The 18,719-nt window shown below is 37.2% G+C and overlaps 1 protein-coding gene across 5 annotated transcripts in view; it reads left to right on the plus strand.

The window, feature by feature from the left end:
- The window catches only part of NUBPL (NUBP iron-sulfur cluster assembly factor, mitochondrial), a 156,723-nt gene that overhangs the window by 40,924 nt on the left and 97,080 nt on the right, over positions 1 to 18,719 (plus strand). For all 5 annotated transcript variants that reach the window (XM_059849881.1, XM_059849884.1, XM_059849885.1 and 2 more), the window contains exon 7: positions 8,058 to 8,151. In XM_059849881.1, the coding sequence (XP_059705864.1) occupies positions 8,058 to 8,151 (94 nt within the window). The remainder of the gene's footprint in view (positions 1 to 8,057; positions 8,152 to 18,719) is intronic.

The raw sequence follows: 18,719 nt of genomic DNA on the forward strand, positions 1-18,719 counted from the left end.
TCTGTGGGCATAGCAATTATTTTGGCAATCTGTAATTTCACACTTTAATAGATTATCTGTTGTCTAATTCATAGTAAATGCTCTTACTACTCCAGGAATATGACATTCAGCACATCTTTAAATTGTGGCTATGGTATGTGTGTGACTGCAAAATGTGTACAGTTTTAAAATTTATTTGGTTTTGTTTTTGCTTCTTGTCTGTGTCATTAATGCCCTTTCTGTGTTCTACTATTTGTAAGGACAATATATATGCAATTTTTCTTGCACCTTTCTGACCTAAAGGCAGTTTTTTTTGACCGAGAACATATACCAACTTCAGAGTCACAGTCCCATGGTCATGAATCTGCTCTATTCACTCTTATACATACTCTTGCTTCCATTCTTTTATCCCACTCTTTCGTCTTCTTCAATCTTCCTGTAGAGTTGAAAGGTTCTATATTTTGTGCAGCCTTGTTGTTACTTCTTGTTGGAAGTATTGAGTTTTGTGCTTTGACATAATTCAAGCAGATGCTCCAGCACTGGCTTCATTTGCAAGGACTGACTTTTTTGAATTCAGTGAGTGCCAAAGATATTCTGGTGAATTTAAGTACAGAAATTTGGGAGGACAAATTTAAATCCATATTGGTAAAAAACAGATTGTCAAAAAAAAAAAAAAAAAGAGCATTTTTAAAATTTAAAATTCATGTTTCAACTCAAGGCTAGTTACTTTAAAACCTGATAACTTCTCACCAGGCAGAAAATTAAGTTCTTTATTGAGGTTTACTCTCTTTTGGCCTCTGTTCAGTGGTCTACATCTAATTGGTTCTATTTTAGTTTTTATGTTGCACTATTTATAGTAATACTGGAGGGTTTTCTTCAGCAGCATTTTAAGTTACTTGAATGACACCTATCATGTTACTTTCTTCAGTAATTCTTTTTCAGAAGGCCTTAGACTGGCCTCTGTAGAAGTTCCCTTTTCTGTACAAGAAAAGAATTGTACATTGTAGTTGAGAAATAGAATATTCTGACATTTTTAATCTAATGATTTTTAGTTTAAGTGCTGATTTAAAATCATTGTTTCAGTGACGGTCATTAAATGGTACCTACAGTAGTCTGTTGGTAACCCAGTAAGGAATTTAAAATTTTTTTTTTCTTATGCCAGAAAATGAACTGAAACTTAGGAAGAAAATTCTATTTACTTCTCAAGCATCTTAAGGAAGCTAAATAACGTACAAAGCAATTTGGGAACGTGGCTTTCCATTGCATAGTTTGAGTATTCAGTCTTAAATTATAGATCAGCTTTTAATATCATTACAGAAGTATGAGCTGAAGTACATATGGGGAACGGGCTTATTAAGCTTTTCCCTTTTGATGTTTGTTGCCAATACTTATAATATTTCCTTCTTTTGTTGTTTTAGGGAAAATCTGATTCAGACAGCTTATATAAATTTTATGAGCTAAAGTTGGGTCCTGATAATACCGCCTTAAAAATGTGTTATTTGGCTTTGGCTTTGATAGCTAAACAATGATTTTGCCTTTGTATGTTAGTAAGGAGAACTCAAAGATAATTTGTGGTTTAGATGATGTTTTTAACATAGCTGTATCAACCTGGTGATTAGTTTAATTAGATTAGATGATGTGATGCTAGCCCAGTTTCTTCTGATTTGTTGACCTTTACCTAACTTTTGTGCTTAGTTTTATTGCAAAAGGATGTAGGAATAGACCCTTGCTTATTCTGTATTTCTTTTCCTGTTGTCATTATTCAGCAGCTGAACTACAGGCAATTCTGTATTGTAGAACCTGGGAAAAAAACCCCATGGTGTGTTTCTGAAGAAAAGTTTCTGCAAATTATGCATTGCAGACTGTGGTTCAAGGGCAGAGAGAGCAACAAACCAATGATCAATCTCAAGACTGCATAATAGACGTTTGCTTTCCAAACTGTCATCTTTTAGAGAGCAGACTCTGGGAAATGGGAGTCAAAGCTCACAAAAGCTCTTTGTAGTAACAGCTTGAACCTAGAGGAAGAGCCTTTTATATGTGGTAGTGCTGAGACAGTCTTCATCAGAATTATTCCTTGTCAGTCGCCCTCAGAGATTATCCCCAGGCTCCTGTGGGCTTTCCAGACTGCCCACAGCTGGGTTCCATCTTCCCTTCAAGCTGATATGATGTTGGCTGGGCTTCCTGAAGAAGCTTGGTGTTGAGTGCCTTCCTGTCTCCTGGAACACCACACAGAGAATAACCTCTTTATTGTTGCTTTCTGGCAGGTGTTGCGTTTTGTTGGTTATACAAATGAAGGTGACAGAAAACTTCAGGTTAGAGTGTTTGCCTTCAGCTGTTAACATTATTAAAAGCCAACAGAGGGGAAGAGGAGGAGGCCAGTTTCTGTACCAGTTGTTGAACAGCTCTCAGGCCTTCTTCCTAGATACTTACTTCTAAAAGTTACTCTTAACCTCTGTAGCAAAAGATTAGGAGAAATTCCTTCTCCTTGTGGATGTCTTTGTAGCAAACTGTTCTTACGGTTCACCTCAGTTTCTCTCTGAACTTGGCACAGCAGACTGCTCATAAATACCTTAGAGGAATTGGAACTGTTGCAGTGCATCTGTTTTTCATGGTGTTATATTGCAAGGCTTTGAGATTGGTTGAGCATCAGAGGACAAGTCAAAGGGGCAGTTGTGTTTGTTGAGAAAGTGTCCAGTTATGTTAAACACTGTGGCATATCACTGTTGTGATACTACCAAAGAGAGTTTCTGTAGGGGCTAAAAATCTTCTGGATTATGTCCGGCGAATGTCTCCTTTCTTTACCAAATACTTCTGAAAGTACATTAAAAAATTAGATTAAAATGCCATGTTTCATTATGCTGTTCCTAGATTATCTGCTTACACTGTGAAACTATTTACTTGTTCCTAATGTTTGTGTGTGTCTAAGCAGCATTTTCTAAGTAATTTTTCAAAGAATTATTTTATCATAGTATCGTTTTACCATATTATTTTCAAGGAATTGTTTTATCTTAAAATACATGGTTTTTATTTTAAATGTATGTTTTATCTTAACACATAAATACATGTGAGTTGGTATATAAATCTTCTGCTAGGAACACAATTTCTTACCTTTTCTTTGCTCAGCTGTTTGTCTGCATTAAATCATTAACATACACACAAAGTAGTTAGGAGAGGAGGATGGCTCTGGCAGGAATAGAACTTAAGCTGCCTGCAGTGTAGCTCATGCTGTTTTTCTGATACTGGTGTTCAGTTTGCCTGGCTGCTGCCAAGTCTGCACCTGCATAATGCTTGATTGTAACTCTGCATGTATTCCTCTTAATAAGAACAAATAAATAATATCTTCTGTTATTTACCAAACAACCAAACATGAGGATTACTTCAAAGCCATAAGTAGCAATCCCTCTTCTGTTCTAATGCTTTATCATTTCTGCCTCATGCACAGAGGATACTCAGGCTTCATTCCTCAGCAGAAATGTCATCTATATCTCTGTGTTCTACCTTGGGTGTAACTTGCTATTTAGAACCCCTACTCAAAATGCATATCTGGTATTTTGATTATGGATTGTCACATAAACAGAATGATTGATTAAAGTAATTTACATAGAAGCATTCCTGGGGTTTCTGAGCAAGGGAAAATACACAGAAGCACATGGCACTTAATTACTTTGCTTAACAATAAATGTCAAGTTAAACCTTTTTAAAAAAAGATGAATGCTGTGCTTAAGGAAAACGCAATTACATTTCTATGCTTTGAAATGTTTTACACACTGTATACATTAGAGGGGCAAAGACATTAACACCTCTGTACATGCAAAGGTGCTGACAGATTTCAGATGCTACACGGCAGGCTTTTGTAGCCCTGTCTGCCTATTGCTTGCAAAGGGAACTCGTTTACTGTAATGTGCTGTTAATCTGAGCTCGTTTTCCTGTGTGAAACTACATTTGCATGCTCGCACACTTCTGGAACTCATTGAGAGCATGAGGACAGTGGTCCCAATTTGGTAAATTGTTGCATATAAACAGGATTTGCATTCAAATTAGTGTTTTATAGCACAGCCTGATTATTTGTTCCATTTTAATAATGTTGAATTAATAGCAAAAGTAGATTTTAAAAAGCCACTCCTGATTTTATGTTCCAGTTCTAAATTTAATTAAAAATGTATTTCCCCACTTTCTTTCTACTGTGCTGCAGTTTAGTGACAGACCTGGAATTTCTTCTTCAGTTAAGTAAAGTGTACACTTCTATAACAAATTGTCCAAATTACATTCAATAATATGTTTCATAAAAGATTTTCATACTGCTGTATTCCTGTGGGAGAGTAATGGAGGAGCAACTGAATGACATCCAATCCTTGAAGAACAGAAGCAAATAAGAGGAAGTCCACAGTGAGAAATGGGGTTACGTGCAGCGTTCCCCAGCCCAAGTCTGAGCAAATCTATATGTCTAGACACTACTGCTCACTACTAGGCAAACAGAGTAGCTCACTTCTTTCCAGAAATTTTGGCTATATCATTTTGGTGCAGCTCTCCCTTCTTGCCCTGAATTACAAATGAAAAAGAGGAAAATGAAATTTTGAGGATAATTACTTGACTGCATTCAAAATAAAAAACTTGGTTAGTTTTGATTAGGCATGGTTTTCCAATGTTGTTTGCCACCTGACTTTCACCAGTCAGGTTGAGCACCACCAGTAGTGGCATGGCTCAGAGAGGTTTTGGAGGGTAGTTCTCTTATCTATTCAGTACTTGGGGACCTTGGCATCTTTACTATGGCTTTTTCTGAACCTGTGGGACAAAATCTTGTCTGCTGCCTACTCTACACAGTGGCAAGATGTCCTCTCCTCTCCTGCTGGAATGGTGTAGCTTCTCCATTTTTCTGTGCTCAAATTTGTAAGTATTAAAACAGACTACACGTAATTTGATAGGCAGCAAATTTTATTTTCTTTTCAATCCATGAATTTGAAGAAAATATGTGAAATAAGATTTTTACACTGCCATAAATTAAATAAAGCGTTATAATTTAATTACACTATGTGTTAACGGAGTATTTTTCCTGTTGCCTAGCAATGAGATTTACCATGAGATTCACCATGTGCTTAAGACTCCTTTATTAACTTCAGTTTTCAAAGGTTTATAACTTTATTAAAAAAATCATTATTTGTAGGACAAACCAGAAAGTGCATGTTGGATGTTTTGAGGTCGCTAACTAAGGAAGTTGGAGGGAGAAAGCTCTGGTGCCCCCTGACTTCTGTACCCTTTCTTCCCTACTACAATATAGGGTAAATTCTGAAAGTAACTTCTTGGGCAAAACTTTGTCTATCCCCACAAATCTGAATGTGTAGGAAAGGCTTTGAGCTGCTGGTGTTTGCTGTCACCTCCAGTAGTGTTGCACAACTGTAATGCTTGGTATGTTGCATGATCACGAAGGAGACTAGTGCTTGAAGAGGTTGGAGGAGGAGCAAAACATTTGGTAAGGCTGAAAAGAAAACCTCTAGGTCAAGCCCAGGAAGTCTGTTTGTTTCACAGTAGGAGCCAGCTTAAAGTTAGCTTCAATTATATGCAAAAGCAGACAGCTTTTAGCTTGAGGACAAAACATTTTCCTTTCCAGTTACCTCTGATAAGGGTGGGATTTGGATTGTTTTGTACTACTCCCTAAGGCAGTGCTGTACCTAAAAGGACTTGAATGTGAGCTCCCGGAGAAACGGGCTGAAAACTACCAAATATCCAAGCTTTTTTTCCAAGAATATATCCAAGAACCAAGTGGTTTTGGCAGAGAAAGTGATTAGAAGCTCTGTTAGAATGATAGTAGTGCTGTGTCACTCACAGATGTGTTTCCAGACTGCATCTTGCTGCAAGGCAGAAAGCAAAAAACTGGTTTATTGATTCTATTTTATAGAAGCATTTAAGGAAGGAGAATATGATTACTGGAATTGTATTGTGTATTGTATATTGTGTATATATATATATATATATATATATGGACTTAACAAAAGATGCCAGAATCAAGCTTCATGAAGATCAGGGGTGGGGTGTATTTTGAATTAATCCTTTTTAAAAACTAAAACTGCCTATACCTCCCTAGCGTTTCAGAATGGTTTATTATGAAAGATTTGGATTTTGCATATTGAGATTTATGTGCATTACTTACAGAAGGTCTGTGTGTTTGGTTGCAAATCTTCAAGGAATGTGGCTTTATTCATGTTTTAAACTACTACATCTATATAATTTCAATTTGTCACCTTTATGATGATTGATTTGTAATTAAAAAACATAGAAATGTGAAGTTCATGCCTTCATGTGAGCAGAGTAGTTTTTACTGGACAAGGAGGCATTAATCGGCACTGGCATTTATCTGGTGCAAGATTAGTCAAGAAAACCAGAGTGAAAACCAGACTTTTTTGTCAGATAAAACAGCTTCTCTACCCATGATTATTTCAGTACGTATATTTTTGCACATATATGTAGTTTTTCTTTGGAGATATGTAGTCTCAATATGATTATGAATAGGAATTGATGGTAGTCTGCTAGATGTATGGAATTTTTTTGACAAAATGTGGATATTATAAATTACATAGATCAATATCAGATGTGAAAAAATGCAGCATTTGCTGTGGTTAACAAGTGGCATTTCCTGTTTAGCTAGACTGTCTTAGGCATGGTTTAGTGTTCCTGCAGCTTTGTATACAAAACAAGAAAAGGGAGGTGTGCCTGAGAGTCCCTAATTTAGACACCTAAAGTTAGACTTTTCAGCTAACCTTTTCCATTCTTCTTCTCTCATAAATGCTCTGAAATCTTCCTTCTTCTTTAGTCTGCCTTGAAAAATTCCATTTCTCACTGGAGTGCTTAGTGGGTTAGTGATCTGGATTTCATGTAGGATGTGCTTCCCTAGAAGATCATCATCCATACAAGAACTGAATGAAAATGAATGAGTATTGCTCTGACAGAGTCTACTATTCCATGCAATAACTTGGGGACTGGCAAAGTGTTGATTATTTTTTGCTGTTAAAATGACACTTGAGGAAATGTGTAAAATACAATGTTCTAGTTTGGTTTTTCCTGTTTTAAAGCAGCTCATGCAGTTGTGTCTTGCATATGTTTTATGAATCAGAAACATACCATATAATTCCATTATATCTGTTGGGAAATGTTTAGATAAAGTATAGAGAACTCTACTATATATACTACTATATATATACACACTATATTTATCCTATATGCTCCATTATATAGAGTAGGCCTAGGATCATTTCTGTTCTCACTAAGAGAACATTTATCTCGGTGCACTATGCTTTAGGCAGATTCTTTTGGCTCTCCTAGAAAATCTGTCCTAGTAAAAAAATGTAAGTAATCACAGCATTCTCATAATGGAGTCTAATATCTTTAATGGATGCTCTCATTTGATGTCTAGCAACCATTAAACTTTTTTCATTTTGGAATATTAAGAATGTTGTCACTCTGTATAATTATAGCTGGTGATTTTAATTTAACAAATCTGGGGTTTTCTGTTTCTTTATTTTTCTTTTCTCCCAACACCCATTTTCCTATGAAAAAAATCCAGTACTGATAGCTCTAATTTCATACCAACAAAACAGGAAAAAAAAGCGCTAAATATGTATGTAGTTAATAAACTACATAGTTTCAGCAAGTGATAAGAAGGAAGGAAAGAAGTCTTAAGTTAATAGAAATAACTCCTAAGTGATATTTGTTGCACAAACCCCTCTTTTTTAGCCTGAATTTTACCTAACATTTGCTTCTAACCCATGATTAAGCAGCTTAAAGTAAACATCTTAAGTTATTGCTAATTTTTTTGGGGGGGGGAAATCATTGGCATAATCATTATTTAATTAAGTTCATGATGAAGTTGCATTCATAGTTTTGAGTGATCAGCAAAGATTGTCTCAGGAAAATAAGGTCTTGATCCTCTGCTGAAAGTGTGACTAAGTGGGCATCTGAGTATTATTCTTTTAGAAGTCCTTGGTCCACTTGTTTACATTGCTAGAAACAAGGACTGCCCTAAACCACAAAGTGCCCCAAATAAAAACGTGTAAATCTCCACATATGTTTATATTGTTGTCTTCTAGGTTGACTGGGGTCAACTGGACTATTTAGTGATTGACATGCCACCTGGGACTGGGGATGTACAGCTGTCAGTATCACAGAATATTCCAATTGCAGGTATGTATCTTACTTCACTGCTTTAGAGATTTGTAGTTCATTAGGTTCAATAGCTTTAGAAAAATCTTGTTTTAAAACACCAGTCAAAAATTACTTTTATTTTTCTTTCCAGTGTGCTGAGAAATTGTTTTATCAGTTGTGTGGTGTTGGAAACGTTTTCAGCGATTTTTAACGTGTTAGCATTACAGTTGTGCTGCGTTTTTTGAAGCTAAGTTTTGAAAAGATGGAGAAGTCAGCTGTAAGCTAACTCTTGCAGGAAAGACAGTCTTGCCAAAACCTGCGGAGTTTTGTAGCAGAAAATTTCCTTCTCTGTAGCTACTACATAGTAACGAGAATTAAATAAAAGAGTGATTCATACCCATTTTCTTAGATATGGTACCTAGTAGGTTGCATGTGTCAGTAGCAAAGCAGGAAGGCCTTTAACTCCCAAGGTTTTAAGCAATGAGATGAAACATGACTGTGTCATAGAAGTTTTTGCTAAGGTAGAAATTAATTGAATAATGTACATAAGGGCAGTAAAATTATGCAGTTAAAGGGTTGTGGCTTTATTAGGGGCTTTTTAAAGTGCAGTGGCTATTGATAATTTCTGTTTACTACAGTGCACCTAAATGTCCTGATTTAACATAGAAACAGTCATTAGACTCTTGATTTTCAAGGGATTGTTGTGCCCTTTCCCCACAGAGCTCTGCGCTGCTTTCAGGAATGTGAGTGGTTATGGTTGTCCTCTGGGACAGAGGGGTGATTGAAATTACTTCAATCCTGTGTGTCTTCTAAATTTTGCTGGTGTCTGATTTTTGTTTGAATTCTGAAATGGCTTCACTTTGCTCCTACAGTTGTTCAGTTCGGCTTATTTTTTCATCAATCCTAGCTTCATAAAATTAGGAGTGATAGCATCACTTTACATTTGTTTCCCATTAGCTGGTTTTGTTGACCATGCTGAAGTTGACTCTTGCAGCTTAAAAAAAACAAGGCATTCTTCTTTTGATGAAGACAAACACAGCAGACAAGGAGTGATAAGATATGTAATTCCCTCTGTTCTTACTGGCTTGATGAATTTGTGATTTAGGAAGAGTTTTCTCTCTTGTTTATTGTGACTATTTTTCATCCTCACTGGAAGGATGAATTTTTGTGTATTAGAGCTTGAATTTCTTGATTCTTCTTTCTTTTTCTTTCTTGTTTTGCTCGCTACTTGCTTTCTGTCTCTTCTCTCAAAGAATACATTGCATTGTTTAGCATGCTTTTATTTTCTTCAGCTTGGTTCCTTTCAAGGGCATGGAAGAAAATGTTAGAGATCTTGAGGATCATATCTTTGGAGTAGTGTACAGAATTGTGTTGGTTTTTGCAATTCTATTCGTATTTTCTAGGCACTCTGTTGTATTTTACTTTGGTACAGAAAGTATTTGGTGGTGTGCAACTCTGTTCCCTTTCTGGTTTTGTTCTCTCTTTAGCCTTTGAAGGTGCCTTGAACAGTCATGGTATTAGTGCAATAATTTCTCTGTTTTTCCTCAGAGACAATGTATGTATCTTAGTTTAGTGAATTTAAAGTGCATTATCTAATTTGCATGAAAGTTGTTCTTTGATTTGCATTCATGCATATGTGAGATACACTATTTGCATTACGATTCTTTCATTATTAATCTGTGGCTTCCTAGGGATAGACAGTGTAGAATATTTTAACTTTGCCTCTAAATAAATTTACAAAACCTGCACACATATATTATTGCTAGCCACATACAGAATTTTCTGTGAGTGGGAGAAAGAGCACTGCTGAAGATGTTTTGGTTTTGGCAGGTTTGCCCAGATGGGGCATGAAAAACTGTAGCTTTGCAACATCTGAGCATAAGAGACACTGCTAGGATATGGGAAATGATATTGGGTATTAATTTTACAGACTTGTTTCTTTTCCTGCATCACAGGTCCCGTAGCTTTCTTGAGTCAAAAGGAGAGTAGAGGAATACTTAACAGGCGTAAGAACAACACAACAAGATATGTCTTATAATTCCAGTAGTCAGTCTTATAATTCCAGTCTCTTAAAGAGACTGTCAGCCTAAGGCAACCTTGACTGGAGCAGCAGTTTTGTGTGGGTGCTTTTCCTTTGAAAGGTGGAAAAGGAAACTACTGTGACTTTTGCTTTTATTAGTCTTAGTCACCTTACAAGGAAACACATCTTATTTGGTGTATCATTCTTTAATCATCTGTAACTTTACTCATGTTGCAGTCATTCCTCAACAAACTTGTAGATGAGGAATGTTATAATAGCTTGAAAATGTGGTACCCATTTCTGCATACACACCACTGCTTTCTTCAGATGGAAGTTTGCTTTCCAAATAGAAATCCAGGGTCAGTCTGGAGAAAATGGTTTGTTCATGTCCATTGTTATTTAATCTGTATTGAGTTCTGCTTCCTTACTTCTTCTTTATTTTTTTATTCCATCTTTTGCATGAACAAAACTTCCAGAAATGGGTTCTTTAGCATGTATTGAGCATGCATGCTTGGCAAAATGAGAATCATCCTAACACGTTTTCCAGCTTTTTAAACATTTTAAAAACAGAGGGTTTCAACTGATGTTATGATGTTTGCTATCAAGATATAGTGGGAACTAATGATATTATGAAAGATAAGGTTTGTGATTCCTTTGCATTACCTAGTTGCTAAATTGAGAAATCTAACTCGGTGGATTTGTTTGATCATTTAGCTGAAGGAGGCATACATTTAATAAATATTATTGGAGATGGATAATTAGCCAGGGAGAGCAGTTTATTATTCTCTCCCTTCAGAGTGGGAGGGCTGTGTGGGAAGCAGCAAGAGCATCTCTGTTCAAGAGCATCACAGTCTCCAAGCCCTGCACAAGCATTTCTGCCTCGTGGAGAAGCTGCATTGTGGGGGCTGACCATTAAATTAGGCTGTCTGCTGCCCTCTCCTTATTAAGGTGTTAGTGAAGTCAGTGTTGGTGAAGTGTGACAGCTTGACAGCCCTAGAGACTGATCTTGTCTCAGCTGGCAGAACCAGCTCCAGGTTAATACTGGAATTGTTCCATTTGCCAAAGGTTTCTCATATCACCCCTTTTTTGGATATTGAGGTGCCATAGTGAAAACCATTAGAGTGTTCATCCGCCCAGTGGGAAGCTGACTGAGACTAACAAATAATTTCACATCTTACTGAGCAATTTTTTAATAATTGCAGTAATGAGTATTCAACTGACTGTTTGTTAAGGAGACAGAAAGGTAAAAGACTTTAGCTTTTATTTCAGTGCTCTTAATTTTCCCACCTTCTGAAAGTAACATTTTCCCTGTACAAAGCATATATTATAATCTTTGTAATAATAACCTCTGAAAAGGTTGTTAATAGGAATCAGAAAGACAATTAGTCAAGATAAGCAAAGTGAAAGCAATGTGAATACTATTGTGTTTCTCAAGTTCTGTAAAAGCAGAAGCATTGTCATTACTAGGCATACAGGAAATTGTTTTTGTCACCTCTCATATTTAAAATCAACATAACACAGAGTTCGTACTATTTTTTAATTGCCTTATCCTAGAAATGGTGTAATTTTTCTGAATGTTTGCATCTTTCAGCAATATGTATGTCTTAATTATCTCCTGAATGCCTTTTTCAGGTAGGGCTGAAATATTTATTAAAGGAATTTTTATTACTTCAAATATGAGTTTTCAAAGGATTGTAATTAATAGGATTTCTTTTGGCAGCAGTGATTTGATAGATTATTTTAAATAAAACCAAAAAACATATTTTTGTCTCTACTGGTTAAGCATTAAAAATCCTGTTTCTATTCAATGTACATTGAATAGAAGAAAGTAAAGGGATGCCACCAACTTGAAGACATTTGGCATTTTTAAGTTCTTTGTCATGTGATGCACCAAACTTGCAAACCAAATGATTTTCTCCTGTTTGTGGCAATGTCACACAGACCAGGGTGTAATCTTGTCTACAACTATTTTATAGCAGTGTGTGGGACTAAACAGAAGCAGATCTTGGCTAATATATAATAACATACAAGAACGGGGAATTGCAGGTGATGAGTACACTGTCTCTTCAGAAATGAACATTAAAAAAAGTAAATGGAGATTTTAAAATCAGCTTTAAAAAATACTGTTGATGTTTTATAAAACTGTGCATGATTTAGCATGGAAAAGAATTGTGACTTGCATAAGGGTGACTTTTGAAGTTATGTGAAATTGAAGGCTGAGTAGGTATGGTGCTGTTCTCTTGTCTCTTCTGAAGAGAAATGATCAAAAAAAGCCCAGTGCTACAGTACAAATTGTGTGTAGCATACAGTTTAAGAAGTGGATCTGTATTCTGTCATTGCTCTTTGTGTGAGTGTTTGTTTACCCCTTGTTGCACATCTCTTTCTTTGGTGCACACCACAGATGCAAGGCATCTGATCTTTCCTTTTGCTTTAACAGTAATTTACAATATTTTCCTCCATTTCTGAGCTTGCTTTCTTCTTCTCTGGTGAAGGTACATAATTAGTTTCTGCAGTAAACTTTGGAAGCTGTTTTATGGGAGCCGCTTGGGTTATAGTAAATTTTACTTGATCTAATTCTGAATGGCAAATATTTTTAATATCAGATTTTGAAGTAGATTTACTCTTCATTTCATGCTGTATTTTGATGTTTTAGATAGCTGCCGGAAAGGAAAGGGAAGTGGGTTTAGGATAGATTGAAAAACAGAAAAAAACCCTGAGTTGCATCAGTGGGGATTTTAAAACAGTTCTTTGTTCTTTATCCAAATATAATTTGCATGTTGAAATAGTCTGTTCTTCTGTTGTCAAAATAAATGGAATTGACAAATGCAAATTATTGTCAGGGTTATCTTAGCTTTGGACACTCCTGGTGATTCATTATGAACTGTCAGACTCAGTAGACTCTGTAAACTTAATTTAGAGGCTACAATGTAGTATGAGTTTACACATTAATACCTCACACTTTTTCAGTATAAATTTAAATTTCATTCTTGGCTCATGGAATTTGATTTAACACACATTGCCTGTTGAAGCTGAATTGATAGTGTATTCAGTGCCAGTTCTTTAAATTTTATTGTTTCTGAAAAATAGTTTCCAGGTATTCAGGAAAAAAATTGTGAAGAATAGAAGCTTTGCAAACTGAGTTTTCTGAGGTCTGGCAACAGTGGCTAAGTGTATGCTAAGTACTAGATTAACTGCAGTTACCTTGTTAGTTTTTAGACCAATTATTCTGAATAGGAAGAGTAAACTAGCCTAGTGTTCAGCTGACAATTGCTAAAGGTGAGAGAAATCCATATGAATAATGGTATTGTATTTTCTCCTCTAGCTGTTTCTTCTGAAAAAAAAAGTAAATGTTCAAATCTGCTCCTTATCATCCCCATCTCTAGGGGGAAAAAAGTAAACAAGAGAATGGTTTGGGGAGCTGATTTTGAAGTAATCTCACTGTTGTCTTTTTTTCTGCAGTAGAATCACTCTTTTACACAGTTCTCCTCTTTGGATTTGGACCTCACATTTTAAAAAACCTCATATTCATTTGTCAGAGACACTTTTTGGACTTTGCTCTTGCTTAGTACAGTTCTCATAATAATCTAGACATGATTGGCAAATGAGGTGGAATGGACTTGAGCAGAAAAATGCTAATTCAGATAGCCAAGAAAGAGTGCAAAGTGGCAGTGTCTGTGAGGAATTAGCTTTTTGGTTTAGGCCTGTACTTTGGAGATAGTGCTTGTTCACAGATGTTATTATGAATAATTTCAGTGTTTTCACTTCACTAAATAAATACTTCATTGTAAATTGCATTAGTGTATCACGCGTTCGGTTTGCCATGACCAAAACCAAATATTTTACCACAGTGAGAGTTGTCCTTCCACACCTTTCCCTATGTGATATGGTGTGTAATGGATGATATAATACTTACTGATCAATACAGATGAGGGCAGTTTAGCTTTAGGGTGACAGCTTTATCCAGCTGACAGTTCCACTGAGCAGGAGGAAGAATATTGATGTAAGATTTCTGTTCTCTTTTCACGTAGGCAAGTTGGTAGTGTCCTGATCTTTTATGACCTGCTAGTTCTTGGGCAGAAGAGGATGTGTGGCTGTTGGAAACATTCCCTGTCTGAGCAGTTGTTCAATGACACCTCCAAGAAGAAGGTAGCGAGCAAGGCTGGAGGTGTGATGCAGCCAGGATCTAGCCTTTGGGACAGTTCTGAGCTATATTATGAGGTTGAAGTGAGGATCCTGTAATGCAAAATCATACTTGTGGCTCTTTTAAGTTGCTGTTTGTAATGAGATGCCACACACACAAGCTAAAGGAACTTCTTTATAAGGTTTATCCTAGAAGATGAACCATTTTCTAATGTTAGTTTATCTCTAATCGTTGCCAGTTGAAATTACAGCAAAGACAGAAGACTTTGTTCTTGCAAGATTTTTTTCTGCATCTTCAAGTGCAAAGACATGTCTCTAATTGCAGGCAAATTTTATTTATGAAGGGACAAATTTAACAGAAGGTCAGAGGGGCTCTGAAGAGATCCATGGTGGAGAAGAGTTAGGTTATTCAGGAAGACATCATCTAAAAGTTTGAATTTAATGCAGTGGAAAAGGTAGCAAAAACTACAAGAAGTGCATGAGTGATGTGGTCAGATCAGGCCATCTACAGCTTTACTGAGGCCTGAAATGTGGTTCCTTGCTAAGAGTGTTCAGTGGCTATCAGTCAGCAGACATGATTATTCTGTGTTTTTAGCCTCCAGAACTCTTGTCAGTCTCTCTGGTCAGTTATGCTTCACAGCTTTTGAGGAGGCACTGTTTGCTGAGAGGCTGGGATAAGATATGGTCTAATAGTTGTGTGTGGTGGGATCCTTAATCTTGGATGAGAGACATGTAGCCTGATTCTGAAATCTGTCTGTGAAAACACTGGAGGGGAGAAAGAATATATTAGGGGCATCCTTTTCATTTTAAGGTAGACCTTCTACACTGCTGCTGATGAGCTGCTTTTTAAAGCTCTGTGTTTTTTGCTTGAGTACAAATTGACCATAGCTAAGGTTTGGTGAGATTTCACCTTATGCTTTGTAACTCTAAGCATTTAATGCAAGCCTTAACGATGCAGTGAACATAGGTGATATTTTCTATACCCAGAAATTATAGGCTGTTTGAGTGCTTGTAATTTGCTGAGCACCAGTCCACCAGAAGAGTACCTACCAATGGGCTGTGTAGGCACATCTTTCTGTTACTGAGGATTAAGGACCTGGGGTTGAAACAGGAAAGCAAACATCAGTGTTACAGAGTATTGTTAGATCTATCTCTATACGTAATGTGTCCTAAGGATTAAAAATACAGTTAACATGGTTTTTACTAATACAGTCTCCTCTGGAGTGCTGAGTCCAGTTCTGGATCCCTCAGTACAAAGGAGTCATGGAGCTCCTGTAGGTGGGACCGGCAAAGGGCAAAGAGTAGGGGATGGCAGCATGTCACTTATGAGGGACCAGGGGCTTTAGCCTGGAGAAGACTGAGAGGAGATCTTACCAATGTTTATAGATAACTGAAGGGAGAGTGTCAAGAAGGATCTGAGCTCTTCTTGCTGTTACTGAGCAGTAGGAAGAGAGGAAGTGGGCAGAAGCTGATGTACAGGAAATTCTACCTGAACATAAATAGGATCTTCTTTAATGTGCAGCTGATTAAACCCTGGAACAGGCTGCCCAGAGAGGTTGTGGAGCCTCCATCACAGAAAGTACTCAAAGTATCTGGACAGAATCCTTAGTAACATACTCTAAGGGACCCTGCTTGAGCAGGGAGATTGGACTGGGTGACCTGCAGTGGTGCCTTCCAGCCTGACCCTTTCACAGATTCTGTGTGATTTGGTGAACATGCATCAGCTTTTTGTCAAAGGAAATACATAGACATTTAAAAAGAATGGAATGCATGAGTAAGTAGATAGGTCAGTTAAACAAATGTACTCTACTTAGATATCCTTAGTATGCTCAAGGCAAAGAAATTATTTTTCTGCACAGAGTTGCAAACACAGAATTTTTAGTATGTTTCAGTGTGCGATGTGATCAGTATTATAGTTTCTGCAGCTTCTCCGTTCAATTTGTCAGCCTCAGTTTGTCTCATTCAGACACTTCTGTAAACATTGCACGTATTGCTTCCAGAGACATACTGTGTGCATGAATTCCATCATATTTTGTTACTTTATTGATCAAAATAACTCTTTACTGTTTGATATACCCGTTAACTGTGTAGAGTCAAGATAGCAAGGAAAGTGTAGGCTGCGTCCTTTCTTGCTTATAATTTGAATAATTTTCTGAATTAAACATATGCAAACTTACTCAGGGAGGGGAGCACCATGAAAAGTCTCATTTGCCATATTTGGTAGCTAGTAAAGGAAATAATGCTGCAAATAATTTGAATTCTTGATCTTCAGGTTGGGTTTGTTGGGCTCGCAGATGTACCAAAGAAAGAGAGAAGATACTTGCTTTGTAGGGTGTTGGTGTAAGTCAGTACAAGCTGTCTGTAAATAAATTTTGCCTGTGACTAGCTTAGAGTGAAAAGGAAAATAGGAGAAAAACAACTGTTACACCCTCAACAGCAGCTTCTTGAGCATGTTTGCTTTCATTCTATGCAAGAAGCCATGGAAATTGTCCACAAGCATAATTTTAACTCATGTATTTCAGGAGCCAGAGGTTTTTTGTACAGACAGTTGGTGCTTGTGGCAGCCCAAACTGTGCCATTTGGTCATTTTGGCATAGTTGGTTTTTTCCCTTTGGATGAGAATTTGTTAGTAAAAAATATCTCTCTGTTAAGCTGCTTGTGGTTCTAGTGGGTGTTTTTGTTGTGCATAGTCTGTCCTTCATGCCATGCCAATTACTAGATTCTTAGAACAATTAATAACGAACCAGAAAATGTAGACTTGAGTCTTTTTGACTGCATATTAGGTTCTGTGTGAAGATCCAGGGAATGCAGAGCCAGCATCTTCAGAGAAGAGTGCAAATAAAAATGCGTATACACACAAGGCACGTATTTCTAATTTTGCTTGGAAAGAAAGCAGTAATGAGCATTTTTTTCAAGTATTGAGAGATTTTTGTTTTATAAATATGCGAAAATCTCGAGGACACTGAGTCTAAATTATTTGCTTGTGGCCTGTGCTTTTAAGGAAAGGTGCATTTAAGGAAAGGTGCCTTCATTTTGTGGAATTGACCCTGGATTTCAGTGCTGCTTGTAAAGTAACCCTGTGTTTGGTGAAATGAGGAGCTAAGGTGATTTCAGTGTAACTGAAAAGCTTACACATTATTCTTTGTGATGCCGTTGGACACAGGTTGGTTTGGGAATATCAGCAAATTTTTGGATGCCAGAGTTTGAGCAAATAGGGAAATTGCATTTGCTTGGTACATTACATGTGCCATTCAGTTTTTGGACTTGTATGTAACACTGTGTAAGGCAGAGATTGGCAGCTTTTCAGGAGTGAGGTGCCAGATTGTATTTTTCTTTCACAAATTAGAGGTTAAGGATGCTGGCTGAAAACATTCAAACACGCGTTCAGGCGGTGTTTGGACTCGGCAGGCTGTCAGCAGGCAAGATCCCAGCCGGCAGCAGGAGGATGGTGCAGGGGCAGGGCTCCTGTCCCAGTGCTGACAGAGCCAGGAGTGCTCTCACAATGCCAGGGCTGCCAGTGCTCTGGTCCCTGCCTGCCATGCCAGGGTCGCATGCCTCTGGAAGTCTACCCACCTCTTCCTTTGCCGTGTACACAGAGGACTGGGAGCTGCAGGCCCAGTAGGAAGTTGTCTCAAGCATCTAGAATTCTCTGTTGCAATTGCTGTTAGTGTGAAGTTTGACATAAATTTCTTGTGTGTGGTTGGCATAATGTGACTCTGCAGAAATCTTCTTGTATTAGAGACTTCTGACACTAGATGGTCAATGTGAAACCAAAGCTAATCAATGGACCAGTAATGCTCCCTTGTACAGTTCATTTCTATAAAATAGGGACAAGCGTGAACAGTTTTTTGTTGCAAGTTTTGAGAAAATAACATTTGAAATCCCTGAGGATTTGGAAAAAGATGCTCTTTGTGAAGTGATGTAGAATATTCTGATGTGTGTGTTGGTTTTTCATGCTGTATTAATCAAGAAGTAATAACAGTATGGGATAGTAACCTGTAGGCATACTTTACTTTAGAGTGTAGCTTACACAAGGAGCTCTGGCTGTTTTGTATGCTTAATAACTCTCAGGAGTACTAATTATCAGGTAACCTGGAGCCTTGTCTGAACAGTGAGCAGCACTTTATTCAAACCTAGTGCAAGTGTGCATCAGTTGGCCTCTTCCTTTATGGTATCATTTAAACAAATGCACTGGTATCTGGTGTGACATGGTTCAAGAAAGTGTAGCAGGTCTGGAAAACAACAGTCTGATTACAAGCAGCTGCCTCCTGGTTTTAGAACAAGGCTCATTGTTAAATTAAAAACTTTGAACTATAATTATGGCATGGGATTGTCACTGTGTAGATATTCCCAGAGTACCACCTCTGCAATCTGTCAGCATGTGGATGGTTGCATGAAACTAGATAATTTTTCTCATTTAGAAATTATAAATGGTTTCTATTTAGAA

This window comes from Haemorhous mexicanus, chromosome 6 (assembly GCF_027477595.1).
Source record: "Haemorhous mexicanus isolate bHaeMex1 chromosome 6, bHaeMex1.pri, whole genome shotgun sequence".
Taxonomy (NCBI): Eukaryota; Metazoa; Chordata; class Aves; order Passeriformes; family Fringillidae; genus Haemorhous; species Haemorhous mexicanus.